Source organism: Bos javanicus, chromosome 19 (assembly GCF_032452875.1).
Source record: "Bos javanicus breed banteng chromosome 19, ARS-OSU_banteng_1.0, whole genome shotgun sequence".
Classification (NCBI taxonomy): Eukaryota; Metazoa; Chordata; class Mammalia; order Artiodactyla; family Bovidae; genus Bos; species Bos javanicus.
This window is the reverse complement of record NC_083886.1, coordinates 29,389,021-29,408,876: the sequence shown is the minus strand read 5'-3', so window position 1 is coordinate 29,408,876 and position 19,856 is coordinate 29,389,021. Positions and strand designations below refer to the sequence as shown.

At 44.3% G+C, this 19,856-nt stretch overlaps 1 protein-coding gene across 1 annotated transcript; it reads right to left on the bottom strand.

Moving 5' to 3' along the window:
- Positions 1-1,629: 1,629 nt before the first annotated feature.
- On the bottom strand, positions 1,630-8,387 carry ODF4 (outer dense fiber of sperm tails 4). Its single transcript, XM_061391013.1, has 4 exons — positions 7,545-8,387; positions 4,173-4,342; positions 3,707-3,841; positions 1,630-3,514 (listed from the first exon to the last, which is right to left on the bottom strand). Exons 1-4 carry the CDS (start codon positions 7,991-7,993, stop codon positions 3,231-3,233), a joined length of 1,038 nt encoding a protein of 345 aa, XP_061246997.1. The 5' UTR covers positions 7,994-8,387; the 3' UTR covers positions 1,630-3,230.
- Between the last annotated feature and the right edge of the window lie 11,469 nt (positions 8,388-19,856).

Genomic DNA, 19,856 nt, shown 5'->3' with positions numbered 1-19,856 from the left:
GGCTTTAACACATGAATTTGGGGGGAAACAAAACTCAGTCCATAACATCAGGCAAATGTATTGCAAAATTTGAAACATTCATAATTTCCTGATGCCTCACCAGGTGACCAGGTAACCAGGTGTACCAGTGGAGTCTGGCTGGTTTAGTTCCTGCCACAAGTTCCTCTTCTGAACCTCCCCTCTCTGTGACCTAGTGACACTCTAATGCACCAGTAAATCCCCTCATGCCTTTTGCTTGTGGGCTCCACCCTGACCCCAATAATGACATTTGCCCCCAGGTCCTCACACTCTCTCAGCTGTCCATCTGCTCACTTGAGCCTGTTCCCAAGGTGTTCTTCCCACGTGTCATGCCATGTCCCCCTCTTCTAGGACCTCTAATTTATTTTTTTTAATATTTGGGGGTTTTTTTCTTTTTTTTCTGCACTGGGTCTTAGTTGCAGCATGTGAGATCTAGTTCCCTGACCCAAGGATTGAACCCAGGCCCCCTGCATTGGGAGCAAGGAGTCTTAGCCACCGGACCACCAGAGGATGTCCCATAGGGGCCTCTAATTTCTTTTGCCTCTCAAGCGGCATTGCCACAGCCAAGTTGGAACAGTTCTTAAAAACCTCACAAGGGGGACTTAACTCCATCATTTATAACACAGCAAGATTCTGAAGTTTCAGCTGATTGATGTTGGAATGGGATGAGACTTTGAGGGGCCTTGGAATAGGTTAGCATATTTTGCTTGTAGGGGGAATGCAAATAATGTATGACCAGAAGGCAGACTCTAGTGACTTTAAAATATACCCACAAATTCTCTTTTTTTTAATTTGGACACACTGTGTGGCATATGGGATCTTTGTTCCCCAACCAGGGATCTAACCTGTGCCACCTGCAGTGGAAGCATGGAGTCTTAACTACTGGACCACCAAGGAAGTTCCCCCACAAATTCCTGATACTCTTTCCCTCAATAGGTAGATCTTAACTCCCCTCCCCTTGAGTGTGGGGTGAACCTAGTAACTTACTTCCAACCGATAGAACTATGATGGAAGTGATGGAGGATTTCTCCCAAGACTAGGTCATAAAAGGCACTGGAGTTTTCTCCTCGTTGCTCTCTTCAATGGCTCTCTGTCAGAGAAGGCAATGGCACCCCACTCCAGTACTCTTGCCTGGAAAATCCCATGGATGGAGGAGCCTGGAAGACTGCAGTCCATAGGGTCGCTGAGGGTCGGACATGACTGAGCGACTTCACTTTCACTTTTCACTTTCATGCATTGGAGAAGGAAAGGGCAACCCACTCCAGTATTCTTGCCTGGAGGATCCCAGGGACGGGGGAGCCTGATGGGCTGCCATCTATTGGGTCACACAGAGTTGGACACGACTGAAGTGACTTAGCAGCAGCAGCAGTAGGGGTAGCTAGCCCTGAAGCAGCACATGAAGAAGCCCTTGTGGGAAGGAACTGAGGCTTCCTGCCAGCAGCCCTACCAGTGAACCATATTAGAAGTGGATCCTCCAGCTCCAGTCAAGCCTTCAGATGACATCAGCAGACTTCAGATGACTCATCTGACATCCTGACTGTCATGTCATGAGAGAACCTGAGCAAGAACAATTCAGCTAAGTTGCTCCCAGATTCTTGACCCCAGAAACCATGCGAGATAATAAATATTTATTATTTTAAGTGGCTAAATTTGGGGGTAATTTGTTATCCAGCAATAAACAATACACCAGGTCTTTATCAAAAGAGGAAAATTATATATAGACTGGAATAGTGGCCCCCATATTTATTTAGGTTACCTCCCTAGCCTCTGTGGGCACTTGAGTGAATGACTCCTACAGAATTACAGAATCACTTTCTCTAATTAGATTTTATCTATTTCTAAGGCAGTGGTCATGACACACCTATGTTTTATGTCCCTTCCCTTCCCCAGGATGACTGATTCAATAAATTCTCCCACAAACCCTTGCTAGCTACCCGTGGGAGGAGCGTAAGGAGGACCCTGAGTAGGGGTTTGTGGAATGTCTGTTCTGCCTAATTGTCAAGACACTGCATTAGGTTCTTTGTTCAGAATATTTGCTTGAAGCTAGGTTAGAAATTCCACAGCTGCTAGTCAGGTAGGGTAAAAATAGGCATCTTTTTAAAAAAAAAGCTCAAATAAAATAGATATCAGGCATATATACTAGATTGAATCATATGAAATTGCATATATATTAGGTTGAATCATATGAAATTGTCAATATTTAACTGCTGAAACAATGATATCATATGGTTCAATAATAACACATATATATTTTTTTAACATATCCAATCCACTCACAATTTGTCCCTGAACTCCTCCAGCTTGCTGGCATCAGGGCTCTAGCTGGAGGGATATAACGTGATATGGATCAGTCATACAAGGCCAGCAAAATGCAAGATATCCAAATCCCAAGAGTCTCGGCCAGCACTGCTGCCGAAACCAGAGGCCACATGTCTTTGTGAGCCTGGGTTTATAGCACACATGTGTAACTTGTCTTTTAACCACAGGGCCTGATCCTACTGTTTTCCTTTCTTGCTCTGTGTCAGTCTTGTTGTTACAGAGTGGTGGGCATGGGAGATGGAGTAGAAAGCTGTAACAGCCAGAGAGTCAGGGAGGTGAAGTTAGGGGTGGTGATGGAGGAGTTTCAGGTGGTGGAGGTGGAGGTGGTGGTGGAGGAGCTGGTGAAGGTGGTGGTGGTACAGTTTGAGTTGATGCTGATGGTACCCAGATACAGGGCTTTTTGAGTTCTCAGTTGTCTGAGCTGGACACTGCAGGTGGAATTGCTGCTGGGGACACAACCATACCCTCTATTGTGCTCTCCTTGTTGAACCTGCTTCTTTACCCTTGGGTCATTTTGCTTTTGAACCCTTCACTATGAGTAAACCATCAAGTTCAACAGTGATATCTCTCTCCTGATGACTCTCCAGCTACTAATAACAAATGTTAGGGCAGAGGTAACAAAGTTGAAAAAAGTTTAGCTCCCAGAGGTGTTTGCCTGTTTACAAGTGTGCTTGCTCGGGGGAGAGATGGGCAGGCTTGAGGACCAAAGTATGCCGAAAGGCCCCTCTGCAGAAAGAACTGGGAAACACATTTGTTCATCCTCCCTTCCTCTCCTTCTCCAAGCTCTTGTCTTGTCTCAACAACTGCTGGACATGAAAAATAAGAGACAATTTATTCTACATCATCTAAGCTGTAGGCAAGGCAGGAACAAGGACGAGGTGTACAGAGCTGGCCTAAAGTCCTCCCTCTTTAATTCCTTGCAGTGATGAGGGCCAACCTACTTCAGTGTTTGGAGAGGGGAAGGATGAGGAGGCAGATTTAGAGGAATAAACAGGACTTGGAGCCAGAGATGCCTTCTTTTTCTCAGGGTCCAGGACTTCCTCCTGGCTGACAGTTGTGTTGGAGGTAGCCAGCTCACTCACAGATTCATGTTCGGAGCTGGAACTGCTGCTGCTGCTGGTGGGATGGCTCAGAATCAGACACCAGAACTTTCCATGGTTGAAGTAGCAGAGGACTGCTGGGAAAGGACAAGGAGAAAGGGGAGAGGAAAGTCAGAGATTGGGAGGAACAAGTGGCAAGCAAAGTGAGGCCAAGGGGAAGAAAAGTCCCTAAGAACCTATCCCTGGGGATTGACAGCCCTCTCCCTCCACACTTTCTCTGCCCTGACCCACCTGTGTTCCCACTTCCCAGGGTCCTCTGGGCCACTCACCACAGATGACATACAGGATAAACACCAGCCAACCAATGAAGTAGCTCCAGCAGAGGGGGATTGATAAATTCTTTCTCAACTCGAAGAGCCAGATGTTAACAGGGAACAGTATGAGGGTGAAGAAAACGAAGAAAGCTAGGAGACAAAGGGGTGCAAGGGGGTCTTATTTTCACTGGAGAATTCCAAAAGCATTCTTCCTCATCTGCTGAACTACAGTCACAAACCACAACCCCCATCAGCACACACAGAGCATGCAGTCCCAGAGGTTCATGGGAATTGACCTCTCCACCTCCACCCTACCAGTGACCAGGAATCAATGGAACTCAGTTCTCAGTCAACAACTACTAGTTCTGTTCTCCCACCACCCACAAACCCAGACCCCACTCCCAGAGAAAGGAAGAGGAAGAAGTGCCAGGAAGATGTGTGTTAGGAGAAACTAAGGACCTTTTCCAGAGCTAGAGGGCACCTTCACAGAAGCTCATGACAGTCCCAATCCAGCCGAAAAAGGGCAATTTCTGAAGACCAGGTATGTACGGCAGGTGCAACCAGATGGTGAGGATGATGCCCAGCCCCAAGGCCAGGCAGAAGGTAATCTTGGCCACCCCAAAAGCTGGGTGATTTGTCCACAGCTTAAAACTGTCTAGGGAAAATGAGAAAACAGGATGAACTAAAGATTCGCAAAAGATAAAATATAATCGAATGAGTAAATACAAGGAAACAACCAGACAAATGCACATTTGAGATAACAATAATAAAATATCATTTTCACTTATTAAATAGGCAAAGATTCTTGATATGGAGATTTGTGATAACCCCAACCATATGAAAACAAATGCCTCAAAGGAGAAGCTGGACAGACGACTTGAACTGCAGTTCTCAAAAAAATACCAATGTCCAATAAAAAATGAAACTCAACAATAAAAACTGCAAATTAAATGTGATTTTTTTTTGGTCTATCAAATTAGCAAAGATCAAAACAAAATTGATCATATCTAGTGTAAGAAAGGATTTAGAGAAAAGAGGTGCTTTCACACACCACTGGTAGGATATCTGATGTGTGATCAGAGATGCTACCCAAATCTAAATGTTTAAGACCCTTTGCCCCAGCAATACATCCTCTTGGAATTTATGTTAAAGAAACAATCCAAGATATGCATTAAAATTTATGTACAGAGATCTTCTTTCTATGTCTAACAAGAGAGCTGTTAAGTTATAAGGTACCCGCACATTAGATTATTATGTGTTCATTAAAAACCATGATATGATAGATCATTGTCTCCAGATAGAATCCAAGGAGGAAACCTGGAAGGTGAAAGGCTTACTTTAATCTGTTGTGTTTTTTGAATTTTCACAGTGTCCGTATACTATGCAATCAAGTAAATTTTTAACATAGATATTTATAGAATAATTATTTCATGATACAAATAATATGCTCATCACTGAAAAGTGGAGTTTACAACACTGAGCATGTAAAATGATTACAACTTTGAAAAATTAAAATATATATTTGTTAAAACAAAAATAAAGCTACATATATATTTATTTGTATTTATTTTATATAGATACACAAAAGACTGGAAGTAAATCCATTACAATGTCAGCTGTGATTATATCTGTGTGAATAAATTTTAGGTGATTTTTATTTTCTTTCTTAAACTTTCTGCATTCTAACAATAATTGTGCAACTTTTTAAATTAAAAAAATAATATATTCAGGTATTTAAAGTTAACAGTCATAACTTTAAAAAGAATATGAAAAAATATGTATGTGTATAACTGAATCACTTTGCTATAGAGCAGAAATTAACACAACATTTTAAATCAATTATACTTTGATAAAATAAAATTTTAAAAAATAATAGTCATTGCTGACAAAGTTACAATGAAACAGCCTCTTCGTACATTGTTACTGGAAGCATAAATTGTTTTCATACTTTTTGAAAGCAACATGGAAAATTTTATTAAAGAGCCTTACGATAGTTATACTCTTTGATCCATTAAACCCACTTTAGGAAATCTAGTCCAGAGATACTAAACACAGGAAAAACTTCATGATTAGTAAGCTTTGTTGGTCCTTTTTTCTTAAGTATGAAACTGGAAATAAATTTGCCAAGAATAGATAAATAAGATAGTCAAGTCACAATTAATAAATCTATTAAGTTGAATAGTATAGTCTTAATATGGGGTGTTTATTATATCTCATAAATTTTAAAATAATACAAAATAAGTAATAAAAATAATCTAAAAGATATAAAATAGTTTGTGAAGAATCAATGTAACTATGTAAAAATTACTCAGAACGTGTTCAATTTTTTTAAAAAGAAGCCTGGAAAAAAACTGAGTGCTGCATAAACATCCAGTAGTGACTGTCCTTGAGTAACCTATAGAGCAAAAACATGTAGTTGATTACGTTTCTGAGCCAGACACATCTGAGTTATGATTGTAAACCTGCCATTATTAGGTTGTTATGTATGAATTTGCTCAGGTGAAAAGAGGTCAAAAATTGGCCCCGTCTTGTGGTTCAGCCTAATAGCTTTATGATCTTGAGCAAGGTAACCTGAGTCTCAGTTTCCTCATCTGTAATATGAGGATAATTATCCCTAGCTCTTAGAGTTGATAGAGGATTAACTTAAGCAAATAGAATAAGGTTGCAAATAATGATAGCTTTTGTTGCCCCACATTTATTGGAATAAGGATGTATTACTTTCATGGTGGGGCTTCCCTGGTGATTCAGTGGTAAAGAACCTGCCTGCAATGAAGAGACACAGGTTCAATCCCTAGGCTGGGAAGATCCCCTAGAGACAGAAATGGCAGCCCCTGCCCCCCCACTCCCCCACCCAGTATTCTTGCCTGGAAAATCCCTTGGACTGAGAAGCCTGGTGGGTTACAGTTCATGGGGTCTCAAGAGTTAATCACAACTTAGCAACTAAAGCACCACCACTTTCATAATGAAAGTAAATAATGGCTGTGTAACTTTTTTTCTTAATGTGGAGCTTTTTTTCTTTGAAGCTTTCATTGAATTTGTTACAGTATTGCTTCCGTTTTCTGTTTTGATTTTTTGGCTGCCAGGCACATGGGATCTTAGCTCCCACTGACCAGGGATGGAACTTGCAGCCCTGCACTGGAAGGCGAAGGCTTAACCACTGGACTGCCAGGGAAGTTGTCTATGGCTGTGTAACTTTAAAAAAAAAAAAAAAAGTTAATAAGGTCAAGAAGTGAAATTCAGGGGTCAAAAGTTCTGGTTTTCCACAAATGTTGAGAAAGGAGACCCAAACTTGGGAGGTGAGGGGACAGCAGAGGTGAAGTTAACAAGAATAGGAAATGGAGTAGCTCCAAGAACTCTGGGAAGGAGGAAGGAGCAAGGTAACCAGAGGTGGAAACACAGAGCTGGCCCAGAAGAGCAAAAGCCTGTGGCTGGGGAAGAACAGCGGTGAGAACGTGGGCCTGCAGGAGAGCATCCTGAGGACTCCTCAAGCTCTGGGTCCGAGAGCCTTGAGGAAGGAAATTCCCAATCCCCTAGGGTTCTTCTCCCAGGATAATAGTGAATTGTGTCATTAATGAGTGATTCACACACCCCCAGAATCCAAGTCCCTCACAACATTTCTGTAAGCACAGACTTGGCTGCGAGCCTTCCCATTGGGGCAGGAGAAGTGGATTGCCCAACTGAGGAGGAACAATGATCCCTGGGGGGGTCTCAGGGCCAGTAGAACCATCTTACTGGTCAAAAAAAGTGGGGCTGACCAGAGGGAAGGGCCAAGAATACTGGGGTACAGAGGTCGAGGCCAAGGCAAGGGACTCCTCCTGGAGCCCCTGGGGTGGGATGAGAGTAAGGGTCTCACCTTTCCCATTCTGAGTTGGAATAGCTCTTGGATTTGTAGATATGCAGGAGCCCCAGGGACATTATGTGAACTGACGTGTAGATTTTGGTGGTGACGTTCATGGGCCAGTGCTGGTAGAAACGGATCCTCTCGAAGCACAGCCATTTCTTGGAGAAGACCATGACCACCAGCAGGATGAAGGCGAGCAGGCTGAGCTCTGAGGCCAACACCTGCGCTATCCAGCGGGAGCTGTGTGTGATCCTGCACTGCAGGAGCAGTGGAGAAACCCTGTGGAGCTTCACGCTGTGGTCCTTAATTACCGGCCAGTTACTGTCACGGGTGGAGACACAGTTCTGCACCTCTTCCTCTTGTCCTGGGCTCACCGCCACCCCATCCTGCTTTCCAGCCCTCCCAGCCCTTTCCAGGCTTCTTATGTTCATCCCTTTCTCCTCCTGACCCAGGGAATTCATCCCTAATGTTCCCTGTCACCATCTTGAGTACTCCCTGACTCCGCTTCTATCCTCCACCCCATCTCCCCCTTCCCTTGCCAGTGTCAGTTGTCCTTCATCATTTAAATATTTTCATCAGGCAGAGCAGTGGCCACCACAGCACCTGGCGTCTGGAAAAGAACAACCCATTCAGCAGGAGAGGGCCCCTAACTGCCATGGAATATTCCTTTGTGGAGGGAGAGGGGGGCATCAACTGGGGGAAGGGGCCCACAGCTTCAGCTCAAACTCTTTCTGGAAACCCTGCTCCTCTGGGGCTTCAACTCAGAACTGTGCGTGTGATGCCTCCTTCCTCTAAGAGCCCTGTTTGCTGAGGGTCTCCTTTGCTCTTCCCACATCCTCTGCCCTAACCCCACCCCCAAGTACTCACGGATGGAGCAGGAGAAGGGGAGGAGCTTATCCCCAGGGAGACGGTTGGATATGCCTCCCACAGGTGTCACCAACCTTCTCCCTACTTCCCCCACCTCTACTCACTTCTGGTTCACAGTTCCCACCCCTTCCCCTCTTTTTTACTCCCCCCCCCTTTTTTTTTTTTAATCTCAGCACCAGAGGGGAAAGACACAGGACCAGGAGGGGACATGAGAGTGTTATACAGTCTGAGATTTTCCTAAGCTGTCTTTTGAGCTGTAGGAAAATAAATCTAAGTCACCTGGGGCAGCCTGATCACTGTGGCTTCCAGACCTCAGTTAGCGCCTGGAATTGTTGTGGGGAACAAGCCTTTCAAATTCAGGCTGTGAGTCTGAATCCCATCAGAGTTGATTCACTTTGTGAAGAGAGTGATGCATATGGTTAAGAACAAAGGCTTTCGGTCCAGCAACCCAAGAGATGAATTAGGGGTCTTCCTCTTAATGGCTTTATGAACCTGGAAGAATCATATAGCTTCTTTGTGTCTTAGTTTACTCATCTGTAACGTGGGACAATACTTGTCTAGATTTGGTTTGAGTATTGAATAAGATAATGAACAAAAAGCAATCTTTTGTTCATAGTAAATTCCCAGAAAGTGGAGATATTATTTTTAAATATTTATTTATCTTATTTATTTATTTGGCTGTTCCCGGCCTTAGCTGCAGCATATGGGATCAAGTTCCCTGACCAGGGATTGAACTCTGGCCCCCTGCAGTGGGAGCACAGAGTCTTAGCCACTGGATCACCAGGGAAGGCCCAAGCAGCATCATTATTGTTATTGTTTTCATTGTTTTGCACTCTCACCAGCAAACATAGAAGAAAGAGCAAAAACACAGAGGTGTTTAGCAGGCATCCTTGCTGACGAGTGACTGGAATGGAACTGAAATTAATTTAAGTCAAAGGGGAGTTAATTATAGATCATGAGGTCATGTGCACAGCTGGAACTCAGAATAATTAGAATCACGAATTCAAATCCTGTGAGGAATCTTCCTCTGTGTCTTAATCCATTCAGTCAGCTACAACAAAATACCATAGAGTTGTTCAGTCGCTTAGTCATGTCCGATTCTTTGAAACCCTGTGGACTGCAGCACACCAGGCTTCATAGACTGTAGAATTTATAAACAACAGAAACTTATTTCTCATAGTTTTGGAGGCTGGAAGTCCAAGATCATGGTGCCACACAACCATAATTGGCATATTTGGGCGATAGCCCAATTCCAGGTCACAGACTTCTTGCTGTGTCCTCAGGTGAAGCTAGGGATCCCTGTGGGGTCTCTTTTATAAGGATGTTAATCCTATTCATTAAAGTGGAGCCTCCCACCTTCACCTTCTGGGTTACTTTCCCAACATATGAATTTGGGGGACACAAATATTCAGATCACAGAACTTGGACTCTGGTCTTGCTCCTCCTTGAGCATCTTTTTTAAAAAAATGTATTTATTTATTTTATGAATGCATTTATTACTTTTGGTTGTGCTGGGTCTTCATTGCTGCTCCAGGTCTTTCTCTAGTTGTGGCGAGCGGGGGTTTCTCGTTGCAGTGGCTCGTCTTGCTGCGCAGACCACAGGCTCCAGACACACAGATGCATCAGCAGTTGTGGCACATGGGCTTAGCTCCTCTGCAGCACATGGAATCTTCCTGAACCAGGGATCATACCTGTGTTCCCTCTACTGGCAGGCGGATTCTTATCCACTGTGCCACCAGGGAAATCCCTCCATGAGTACTTTTTTCTTTCTCTGGAAACCACCCTCCTCCTTTTCTTTCATCCACATAATGAGAAACGTGGCCCTTACACCCCGCACAGTCCATCTTAAACCTTTATCTGCCAGAGCAAAGATCGCTCCATTCCAAGCCCAAATATTCTCTGGCCCTGCCAGGGACGAGTACCATCCCATTAACCATGGTCATTTCAGTTCAGTTCAGTTCAGTTGCTCAGTCGTGTCCGACTCTTTGCGACCCCATGAATCGCAGCACGCCAGGCCTCCCTGTCCATCACCAACTCCCGGAGCTTACTCAGACTCATGTCCATCAAGTCGGTGATGCCATCCAGCGATCTCATCTTCTGTCGTCCCCTTCTCCTCCTGCCCCTAATCCCTCCCAGCATCAGGGTCTTTTCCAATGAGTCAACTCTTCCCATGAGGTGGCCAAAGTATTGGAGTTTCAGCTTTAGCATCAGTCCTTCCAAAGAACACCCAGGATTGATCTCCTTTAGAATGGAGTGGTTGGATCTCCTTGCAGTCCAAGGGACTCTCAAGAGTCTTCTCCAACACCACAGTTCAAGAGCATCAATTCTTCGGTGCTCAGCTTTCTTCACAGTCCAACTCTCACATCCATACATGACCACTGGAAAAACCATAGCCTTGACTACATGGACCTTTGTTGGCAAAGTAATGTCTCTGTTTTTTAATATGCTATCTAGTTTGGTCATAACTTTCCTTCCAAGGAGTAAGCATCTTTTAATTTCATGGCTGCAGCCACCATCTGCAGTGATTTTGGAGCCCCCCAAAAATAAAGTCTGACACTGTTTCCACTGTTTCCCCATCGATTTGCCATGAAGTGATGGGACCAGATGCCATAATCTTAGTTTTCTGAATGTTGAGCTTTAAGCCAACTTTTTCATTCTCCTCTTTCACTTTCATCAAGAGGCTTTTTAGTTCCTCTTCACTTTCTGCCTTAAGGGTGGAGTCATCAGCATATCTGAGGTTATTGATACTTCTCCCAACAATCTTGATTCCAGCTTGTGCTTCTTCCAGCCCAGCATTTCTCATGATGTACTCTGCATATAGGTTAAATAAGCAGGGTGACAATATACAGCCTTGATGTACTCCTTTTCTTATTTGGAACCAGTCTGTTGTTCAATGTCCAGTTCTAATTGTTGCTTCCTGATCTGCATACAGGTTTCTCAAGAGGCAGGTCAGGTGGTCTGGTATTCCCATCTCTTGAAGAATCTTCCACAGTTTATTGTGATCCACATAGTCAAAGGCTTTGGTATAGTCAATAAAGGAGAAATAGATGTTTTTCTGGAACTCTCTTGCTTTTTCCATGATCCAGCGGATGTTGGCAATTTGATCTCTGGTTCCTCTGCCTTTTCTAAAACCAGCTTGAACATCTGGAAGTTCACAGTTCACATACTCCTGAAGCCTGGCTTGGAGAATTTTGAGCATTACTTGACTAGCGTGTGAGATGAGTGCAATTGTGCGGTAGTTTGAGCATTCTTTGGCATTGCCTTTCTTTGGGATTGGAATGAAAACTGACCTTTTCCAGTCCTGTGGCCACTGCTGAGTTCTCCAAATTTGCTGGCATATTGAGTGCAGCACTTTCACAGCATCATCTTTCAGGATGTGAAATAGCTCAACTGGAATTCCATCGCCTACCTCCACTAGCTTTGTTCGTAGTGATGCTTTCTAAGGCCCACTTGACTTCACGTTCCAGGATGTCTGTCTCTACGTGAGTGATCACACCATTGTGATTATCTGGGTCGTGAAGATCTTTTTTGTACAGTTCTTCTGTGTATTCTTGCCACTCTTCTTAATGTCTTCTGCTTCTGTTAGGGCCCTACCATTTCTGTCCTTTATCAAGCCCATATTTGCATGAAATGTTCCCTTGGTATCTCTAATTTTCTTGAAGAGATCTCTAGTCTTTCCCATTCTGTTGTTTTCCTCTATTTCTTTGCATTGATCGCTGAGCAAGGCTTTCTTATCTCTCCTTGCTATTCTTTGGAACTCTTCATTCAGACGCTTATATCTTTCCTTTTCTCCTTTGCTTTTCACTTCTCTTCTTTTCACAGCTATTTGTAAGGCCTCCTCAGACAGCCATTTTGCTTTCTTGCATTTCTTTTCCATGGGGATGGTCTTGATCCCTGTCTCCTGTACAATGTCATGAACCTCCGTCCATAGTTCATCAGGCACTCTATCTATCAGATCTAGTCCCTTAAATCTATTTCACACTTCTACTGTATAATCATAAGGGATTTGATTTAGGTCATACCTGAATGGTCTAGTGATTTTCCCTACTTTCTTCAATTTAAGTCTGAATTTGGCAATAAGGAGTTCATGATCTGAGCCACAGTCAGCTCCTGGTCTTGTTTTTGCTGACTGTATAGAGCTTCTCCATCTTTGGCTGCAAAGAATATAATCAGTCTGATCTCGTTTTGACCACCTGGTGATGTCCATGTGTAGAGTCTTCTCTTGTGTTGTTGGAAGAGGGTGTTTGCTATGACCAGTGCGTTCTCTTGGCAAAACTCTATTAGCCTTTGCCCTGCTTCATTCCGTACTCCAAGGCCAAATTTGCCTGTTACTGCAGGTGTTTCTTGACTTCCTACTTTTGCATTCCAGTCCCCTATAATGAAAAGGACATCTTTTTTGGGTGTTAGTTCTAAAAGGTCTGTAGGTCTTCATAGAACCATTCAACTTCAGCTTCTTCAGCGTTACTGGTTGGGGCATAGGCTTGGATTACTATGATATTGTCTAAGGTAAGGAGCAGCAGCTGCACTTTGCTGGAGCAGCCGTGAAGAGATACCCCATGTCCAAGGTAAGAGAAACCCAAGTAAGACGGTAGGTGTTGCGAGAGCACATCAGAGGGCAGACACACTGAAACCATAATTACAGAAAACTAGCCAATCTGGTCGCATGGACCACAGCCTTGTCTAACTCAGTGAAACTAAGCCATGCAATGTGGGGCCACCCAAGATAGATGGGTCATGGTAGAGAGATCTGACAGAATGTAGTCCACTGGAGAAGGGAAGGGCAAACCACTTCAGTATTCTTGCCTTGAGAACCCCATGAACAGTATGAAAAGGCAAAATGATAGGATACTGAAAGAGGAACTCCCCAGGTTGGTAGGTGCCCAATATGCTACTGGAGATCAGTGGAGAAATAACTCCAGAAAGAATGAAGGGATGGAGCCAAAGCAAAAACAATACCCAGTTGTGGATGTGACTGGTGATAGAAGCAAGGTCCGATGCTGTAAAGAGCAATATTGCATAGGAACCTGGAATGTTAGGTCCATGAATCAAGGCAAATTGGAAGTGGTCAAACAGGAGATGGCAAGAGTGAACGTCGACATTCTAGGAATCAGCAAACTAAAATGAACTAGAATGGGTGAATTTAACTCAGATGACCATTATATTTACTAATGTGGGCAGGAATCCCTTAGAAGAAATGGTGTAGCCATCATGGTCAACAAGAGAGTCTGAAATGCAGTACTTGGATGCAATTTCAAAACTATAGAATGATCTCTGTTTGTTTCCAAGGCAAACCATTCAATATCACAGTAATCCAAGCCTATGCCCCCACCAGTAACCACGGTCAGGGTCACCCAAGTCTGAAGGCTGACCTACAAACTAATGACAGATAGGGAGCTGGTGGGCAAATTCCCTAGCTTCCTCAGTTACAGGTAGGAATAACTGTGAAGTGTGTTCTATGCCAGGAGGGACCAGTGTTGTGGGGAAGGGGCTGGCCCTACTAGGAATGAGAAATCATATGCAGCACAATACAATATGGAAGAATCTAGGCAATACAATGCTTCCTGAGAACTATAGCTCCCAGAAAAGTATGCCACAGATATACCATTTTTATAAAGATTATAAATAAGCACAACTAAGCCAAACATTGTTGAAACATACATTCTATTATGATTGCATGGCATGTTTTAAAAAGCAGTGAAATGATAAACACAAAATGTAGAATAGTGGCTATTTCTCAGGGGAGGCAGGGAAATGGGACAGAAAGGGTTGCACTGGTACATACACCAGTAGGCAATAGGCTCTTGGTTCCTGAGTTGTGTGATGAGTGCATGGGTATTCATTACATTAGAATCATTTAGAATCATTTGACCAAGCGCCAAAGAATTGATGCTTTCAAACTGTGGTATTAGAGAAGACTCTTGAGAGTCCCTTGCACTGTAAGGAGATCAAATCAGTCAATTCTAAAGGAAATCAACCTTGAATATTCACTGGAAAGATTGATGCTAAAGCTGAAGCTCCAACACTTTGGCCACCTGATGTGAAGAGCCAACTCATTGGAAAAGACTGTGATGCTGAGAAAGATTGAAGGCAGGAGGAGAAGGGGACGACAGAGGATGAGATGATTGGATGGCATCACCAATTCAATGGACATGAATTTCAGCACACTCTGGGAGTTAGTGAGGGACAGGGTAACCAGCATGCTGCAGTCCATGGGGTCATAGAGTCAGACACGACTTAATAACAAATAACTGTGAATGTATGTTTCATATAAACCTGTGAATGTATCAAATACAGTTTTTCAAAAGGTAATTAAAAATAGTCCAACACAATTTCCTCAAGAAAGGAAATGTAATCTTAGTGATTACTAGCTCTGCAATGAAAGATATTTATACAGTCACAATATATAAGGTAAACACTGTTTATTGAGTTTCAATTTTAGAATCAACAGATGGACAAAGCACGGAAGACTCAACCACAGCTATGAAAGTAAACATAGCTGTTATCAGCCTTGATGTTGCCAGAATAAAAGCCTAGAAGAGGTAAACTGGAAGACAGAAGGAAGAGAAAGAGCCAAAGGGAAGGGTGAGGGATGTGACAAGAGAGTCTCCATGTAAGGTTGCAGGATGGGCACTGCACAAGAGCACATGGCAAAGAGGGTAAGAACTGAACTCTAGACTTCATTCTGCTCAATCAGCCATACCCCACCAAGGGATCCCCAGTGGCCTGGAGGAAGATGCAATTTGTTCTACATCTACATAAAGGTGCTGCTCCCTGCCAAGTCAACTAACCCTACATCTGTTCAGAAGGGCCGCCTGTTAACCACAAGGTTGAAGGCACAAAGGGCCCTTGTGGGCTAGCAGCAGCACTGACCAATTATCTTGTAAGATTTTGTACCAGTGTGAGTTCTTTGGTTACAAGCACAAACCCAGACTGACTAAGCTAGGCAAAAAGGAGTATATTGGGTAATACTGAGTAAGCACAGACTCAAAAGGAAAGCAGAACATCCAGGCCTAGAACTAAACAGAGACCGGGGGAGCATGGACAAATCATTAGCAAGAGCTGGTCTCTCAGGACTTGCCTGGTGGTCCAGTGGTTAAGACTCCACACTCCCAAATCAGGAGGCACAGATTTGATCTTTGATTGGGGAACCAAGATCCCACATCCGTGCATGACCTAGGACATAAAATAAATAAATAAAAATTAAAGTTTCTTTAAAAATGAAAAAGAACTGGTCTCTCTACCCACCATTGTCCCCCAGATCCCCCTGAACCTCCATCCTTCTCTATTTCTAGGTAGGATTCCAAATCCCAAGTGTCTGACTGGCTCAGATGCCTTGATTGACAACCCATGAACTACATGGGCGTGGGAAGGGATCACTTTCCCAAAAGAAAGAAAGCTGAGCAGTCGACTAGTAATGATCACGTGCTCACACAAGTACAGAGTGGCAGCCGGAATGGAGTGTGAGACTGGGAGATTTCTGAAAAGGAAGGAAGGAGTCCCACTGTTGCGTTAGTAAGGGGAGGGGCTTACCAATGCTTCTAAGACAGTAGCCCCTGGAGAATATGGACTTGGGCTTAGAACATGGACTCGAGAACACAAGCTTATTGTCACTCCTTGACTGTCCACGTGGATGTGCTTTGCTGCCTATGTGACACTCAGAAACAGTCCTGCCCCAGGCCAGCTCACCCCAGTAGAAACTCCAGCATGAATCTCCTCTGTGATGAGCTCCCAGACACCTGGCCTTGCTAGGATATCTCTGTGGCCAGAATCCACGTGTTGCAAGGTCCCTCCTTTTTGTCTCTATGAAATATACATTCTTCCTTCATGTGGGCCTGTCAAAGGTGATGTTCCTCAAACTCTAATGTGTGTATTCCTGGTCTGGGCATCTCATTAAAATGCAGATGCCACACTTTGGACAAGCCCCCGGGTGGTGCCCATGCTGCCTTTCTAAGGATAGCACACTGAATAAAGAACTAGACTCCAGAAGATCTTAAGTTGCTAGATCCACTCTCCTCCCAGGATGTCCTTTGACCTTTAGGCTTTGGGCACATGGGAAATGATGGGCAGACAGGCTTCCTTGTGTGTGTCCTGCTTGCTTGGTTCTGCCTCTGTGGGACATTCCATTGCCTTCTATATACCAACTAAACAGAAGTAAGAAGAAAAAAGGCTGCTTAAAGCAAGAAGTGAAGTGACTGCAAAGAAAAGAATTTCTGCTCCTGGAAAAATGCAGTTTAGAAGAACAAAAAGACAAGCCACAGACTGGGGGAAAATATTTTCAAATCATATATTTGATAAAGGACTTATATCAAGAATATACAAAGAAGTCTCCAAACACAATAATAAGAAAACAAAATGCTCAGTTTGTAAAAGGCCCAAAGTTTTGAACAGACACTTCACCAAAGAAGATATACAAATAAGCACATGAAAAGATATTCAGCATCATTAGTCATTAGGGAAAGGCAGATTAAAAGCCACGAGATACCACTACACACCTAATAGACTGTCATGCAAAACAAAACAACAAAACTGATGATGCCAATTAGTGGCCAAGACACAGAGCAGGATACCAGCCACAATGCTCATACTTTGCTGGTGGGAATGCAAAGTGTACAGACACTTTGGAAAACAGATGGCCGGTTTCCAATAAAGTTAAATTGAACACTTACCATTGTTATCATTGTTGTTGTTCAGTCCCCCAGTCGGGTCCAACTCTTTGCGATCCCATGGACTGCAGCACACCAGGCCTCCCTGTCCCTCACCATCTCCTGAAGCCTGCCCAAGTTCACGCTCATTGCATTGGTGATGCTGTCCAGTCATATCCTCCGACGCCCTCTTCTCCTTCTGCCCTCGATCTTTCCCAGCATCAGGGACTTTTCCAACAAGTCGTCTTTTCGCATCAGATGACGAAAATACTAGAGCTTCACCTTCAGCATTAGTCCTTCCAGTGACTATTCCAGGTTGATCTCCTTGCTGTCCAAGATATTTTCAGGAGTCTTCTCCAGCACCTCAGTTCAAAGGCTTCAATTCTTTGGCATTCTGCCTTCTTTACAGTCCAGCTCTCACAATTATACATGACTGCTGAGAAGACCATAGCCTTGACTATACGGACCTTTGTTGGCAGAGATATGACCTAGTAATCCCACCCCTAGGTATGCACCCAAGTGAAATGAAATCTACATTCACCCAAAAACCTATACAGGAAGGAGTTCTCTGGCAGTGTAGTGGTTAGGATGCAGCACTCTCATTGTTGTGGCCTAGGTTCAAGTCCCACAGGGAACTGAGATCCCACAAGCTGCATGGTGTCAGTCAGTCAGTCAGTTCAGTCGCTCAGTTGTATCCACAAACAAACAAACAAACAAAAAAACCACAATGCCTATGCAAGAATACCTAACAGTGACTTTATTTGTAATCATTTAAAACTGGAAACAGGAACTTCCCTGGTGGTTAAGACTCCATGCTTCCAACGCCAGGGATGCAGGTTCAATCCCTGCTCCCAGAACTATTAATAAGATCCCACAAGACTACATGGCAAAAAAACCCGAACTGGAAACAACCCAAACATGCTTCACTCTAGGGAATGAATAAACAATTGCTGTGCATCCGTGCAATGGACTCTTATTCGACAATAAAAAGAAAAGTGTTGACACAACAACGTGGACAAAAAGCATTTTGCTAAATGAGAGAAGCCACACTTGAAAGGCTGCCTACTGTATAAGTCCATCTATACGACATTATAGAAAAGACACAACTGTAGGGACAGAAAACAAACAAGGGGCTGCCAGAGGCTGGGGTGGGATAAGGGGTTCAGCACAAAGGAGCACAAGTGAACTTAAGGGGGCAATGAAACACTCGTATTTTGATTGCAGTAGTGATTTCATGACTATATGTGTGCCTAGTCGTGTCCAAGACTCGGCAACCCCATGGACTGTAGAGCCCATCAGGCTCCTCTATCCATGGGGATTCTCCAGGCAAGAACAGGGGAGTGGGTTGCCATGGCCTCCTCCAGAGGATCTTCCCAACCTAGGGATTGAACCCAGGTCTCCCTCATTGCAGCTGGATTCTTTACTCCCTGAGCCACCATGGAAGCCCAAGAATACTGGAGTGGGTAGCCTATCCCTTCCCCAGAGAATTTTCCTGACCCAGGAATTGAACCAGGGTCTCCTGCCTTGCAGGCAGATTCTTTACCAGCTGAGCTACCAGGAAAGAGGGTGGATATTGCTGCATGTGAATTACACTTTTTTTTTCAAGTGAAAAGAATTTCATTTTTAAAATAGCACCCCATCGGACTTCCCTGGGGGCTCAGGGGTAAAGAATCCGCCTGCCCGTGCAGGAGACACAGGTTCTATCCCCGATCCAGGAAGATCCATGAAGACCTCACAGGTGATGGAGCAACTAAGCCCATGCACCATAGCTACTGAGTACACCCTAGAGAGTAGCTCCAGCTCTCCACACCTAGAGAAAAGCCTGCACAGCAGCAAAGACCCAGCACGGCCATAAATAAGTAAATAAAATTTAAAAACATAGCACCCCATCAACCTCATAGACTCGGCACATTTTTAAAGGATTTTATCAGGCATTGTCCAATGTACAGCATGTTGCGTTCGCCAAGTGTCCCTGTGACTACTGGAACCTGTGACTACTAGAACCTCAGCTCAGCCTGTGGAATGGCTGCAGGGAAAAGCAGGCTCCTCTCACTCACTTGCTGCTCAAGGTCATGATTGCAGCCCACCTGTCCTGCAATAAGGAAACAGTGGCCATGACGATGTTGACCCAGAGCCCATAGAAGGGTCAGTGCAGAGGGAGGTCAGTGCCCAATCCTACCTGTATTCTCATTGACTCCCCAAATATGGGTGCCACAAACATGAGGAGCAGAGCTGTGAGTAGAGAGAACACACACTGACTACCCCCAACAGAGGCCTGGCTTCCCCAATCTGTCCCCCGAGTCACTTCTTCCAGGTCTGAGATATACGTGCACTTTTCCTTGCTGTTTGCTCACCCAGTCATGTCCGACTCTTTGCAACCCCATGGACTGCAGCATGCCAGGCCTCCCTGTCCCTCACCATCTCCCGAAGTTTGCCCAAGTTCATGTCTGTTGCTTCGGTGATGCCATCCAGCCATCTCATTTTCTGATGCCCTCTTCTCCTCTGCCCTCAATCTTTGCCAGAATCAGGGACTCTCCCGTGAGTCAGCTGTTCACATCAGATGACCAAAATACTGGAGTTTCAGCTTCAGCATCAGTCCTCCCAACGAGTAGGAAGGCTTTTCCTAAGGCTGTGAAAATGTTTGTTTCTTCTACCCCCTCAGATGATAGAATATGAGGAATGGGGTAATGGCAGCTCCAGGATGCCCCTGCTGCTGCTGCTAAGTCACTTCAGTCGTGTCCGACTCTGTGTGATCCCGCAGCCCACCAGGTTCCGCCATCCCTGGGATTCTCCAGGCAAGAACATTGGAGTGGGT

What these genes read in the sequence shown, in the direction of transcription:
- ODF4 (XM_061391013.1), bottom strand. Translation starts at nt 7,993, where the DNA reads ATGAATTCCCTGGGTCAGGAGGAGAAAGGGATGAACATAAGAAGCCTG. An exon ending in TGTCATGAGCTTCTGTGAAG is followed by an intron (nt 3,842 to 4,172) that starts GTGCCCTCTAGC and finishes TTTGTCTCCTAG; the next exon opens with CTTTCTTCGTTTTCTTCACC. An exon ending in TATCCTGTATGTCATCTGTG is followed by an intron (nt 3,515 to 3,706) that starts GTGAGTGGCCCA and finishes GTCCTTTCCCAG; the next exon opens with CAGTCCTCTGCTACTTCAAC.